This window comes from Aspergillus clavatus, genomic scaffold, assembly GCF_000002715.2.
Source record: "Aspergillus clavatus NRRL 1 1099423829806 genomic scaffold, whole genome shotgun sequence".
Classification (NCBI taxonomy): Eukaryota; Fungi; Ascomycota; class Eurotiomycetes; order Eurotiales; family Aspergillaceae; genus Aspergillus; species Aspergillus clavatus.
In genome coordinates this window covers 1,757,919-1,760,117 of record NW_001517093.1, presented here as the reverse complement: position 1 = coordinate 1,760,117, position 2,199 = coordinate 1,757,919, and the positions used below count along the sequence as shown (strand labels likewise).

Here is a 2,199-nt window from a genome sequence, read left to right as displayed (position 1 = left end):
GACTCAATCATGCTCATTCCTGCGAGGCTGTGATGGCCATTCCTTCACCTCTCAGTGTGGGGATTCAGCCCTCCCTCATGGGGAGGCGAATCGCCTCAAACGGCAAACGGTCCGCAAAGCCGTTCCCCCAGTATGAGGGTAGACTGTCGGTTGGATGAGGAGTAGTATACGGCCATGCAGACTAGGTCAACAGGCTGGACCACCGAGGGCAGCGATGGAATCTCAAGGCTTCATCCGTGTGTGCGAAAGATATAAAAGCAGCTTTCTCCTCGCCCCGATCTCTCTCATTCCATCCTCATTCTCATTCATTCCTTACAGACCCCAGTTCAGTCAATCAGTCATCATGTTGCCCTCCACCATCTCTTACCGCATCTACAAGAATGCGCTCTTCTTCGCTGCCCTCTTCGGCGCCGTCCAGGCCCAGAAGGTCGGCACGTCTAAGGCCGAAGTCCACCCTTCCATGGCCTGGCAGACCTGCGCTGCTGATGGCACCTGCACCACCAAGAACGGCAAGGTCGTCATCGACGCCAACTGGCGTTGGGTCCACGACGTGAAAGGCTACACCAACTGCTACACTGGCAACACCTGGAACGCGGAGCTGTGCCCCGACAACGAGTCCTGCGCCGAGAACTGTGCCCTCGAGGGTGCCGACTATGCCGCCACCTATGGTGCCACCACCAGCGGCAACGCTCTGAGCCTCAAGTTCGTCACGCAGAGCCAGCAGAAGAACATCGGATCCCGTCTGTACATGATGAAGGACGACAACACCTACGAGACGTTCAAGCTGCTGAACCAGGAGTTCACCTTCGACGTCGATGTCTCCAACCTCCCTTGCGGTCTCAACGGTGCTCTGTACTTCGTCTCCATGGACGCCGACGGAGGTCTCTCTCGGTACACCGGTAACGAGGCCGGTGCTAAGTACGGTACTGGATACTGCGACTCTCAGTGTCCCCGTGACCTGAAGTTCATCAACGGCCTGGCCAACGTTGAGGGCTGGACTCCCTCTTCCAGCGATGCCAATGCCGGTAACGGTGGCCACGGTTCCTGCTGTGCCGAGATGGACATCTGGGAAGCCAACAGTATCTCCACCGCCTATACCCCCCACCCTTGCGACACCCCCGGCCAGGCCATGTGCAATGGCGACTCCTGCGGTGGTACCTACAGCTCGGACCGCTATGGTGGCACTTGCGATCCTGATGGGTGCGATTTCAACTCTTACCGCCAGGGCAACAAGAGCTTCTACGGCCCCGGCATGACGGTCGACACCAAGAAGAAGATGACCGTTGTCACCCAGTTCCTCACCAACGACGGCACCGCCACCGGCACTCTCTCCGAGATCAAGCGGTTCTATGTCCAGGACGGCAAGGTCATCGCCAACTCCGAGTCCACCTGGCCCAACCTGGGCGGCAACTCGCTCACCAACGACTTCTGTAAGGCCCAGAAGACCGTCTTTGGTGACATGGACACCTTCAGCAAGCACGGCGGTATGGAGGGCATGGGCGCCGCCCTCGCCGAGGGCATGGTCCTGGTCATGTCGCTGTGGGATGACCACAACTCCAACATGCTGTGGCTCGACAGCAACTCCCCTACCACCGGCACCTCCACCACCCCGGGTGTTGCCCGTGGCTCTTGCGACATCTCCTCCGGCGACCCCAAGGACTTGGAGGCCAACCACCCGGATGCCTCCGTCGTCTACTCCAACATCAAGGTCGGCCCCATTGGCTCCACCTTCAACAGCGGCGGCTCCAACCCCGGCGGTTCAACCACGACCACCAAGCCTGCCACCAGCACCACCACCACCAAGGCGACCACGACGGCGACGACCAACACCACCGGTCCCACCGGCACTGGCGTCGCTCAGCCATGGGCTCAGTGCGGTGGCATTGGCTACAGCGGGCCCACCCAGTGCGCTGCCCCTTACACCTGCACCAAGCAGAACGACTACTACTCTCAGTGCCTGTAAATGAGTCGGGAACTCGTTAATGTACTTAGCTAGGGTTTGATTGGAGGGGTTGGGATTTGTCCATGTCTGTCTGAGAATGAGTCTGAAAAATGTTTTAATAGTTCAGTTTGATTTTAATTGATGATTGCTTCAACTTTTTCTTCTTTCTTTAATTCACTTAATATTTACTTAGGACCCTATACCTGTAACAAGTTCTACATTCTGTAGCAATGTAAAGTGAAAACCAAAAAAAAAAA

At 57.1% G+C, this 2,199-nt stretch overlaps 1 protein-coding gene across 1 annotated transcript, besides 1 other annotated feature; it reads left to right on the top strand.

The window, feature by feature from the left end:
* Positions 1 to 343: 343 nt before the first annotated feature.
* Positions 344 to 1,963, top strand: cbhB (putative 1,4-beta-D-glucan-cellobiohydrolyase; the record flags this gene model as incomplete). Its single annotated transcript, XM_001268256.1, has 1 exon — positions 344 to 1,963. One exon carries the CDS (start codon positions 344 to 346, stop codon positions 1,961 to 1,963), a length of 1,620 nt encoding a protein of 539 aa, XP_001268257.1.
* Positions 1,763 to 1,848: a microsatellite.
* Positions 1,964 to 2,199: the final 236 nt, after the last annotated feature.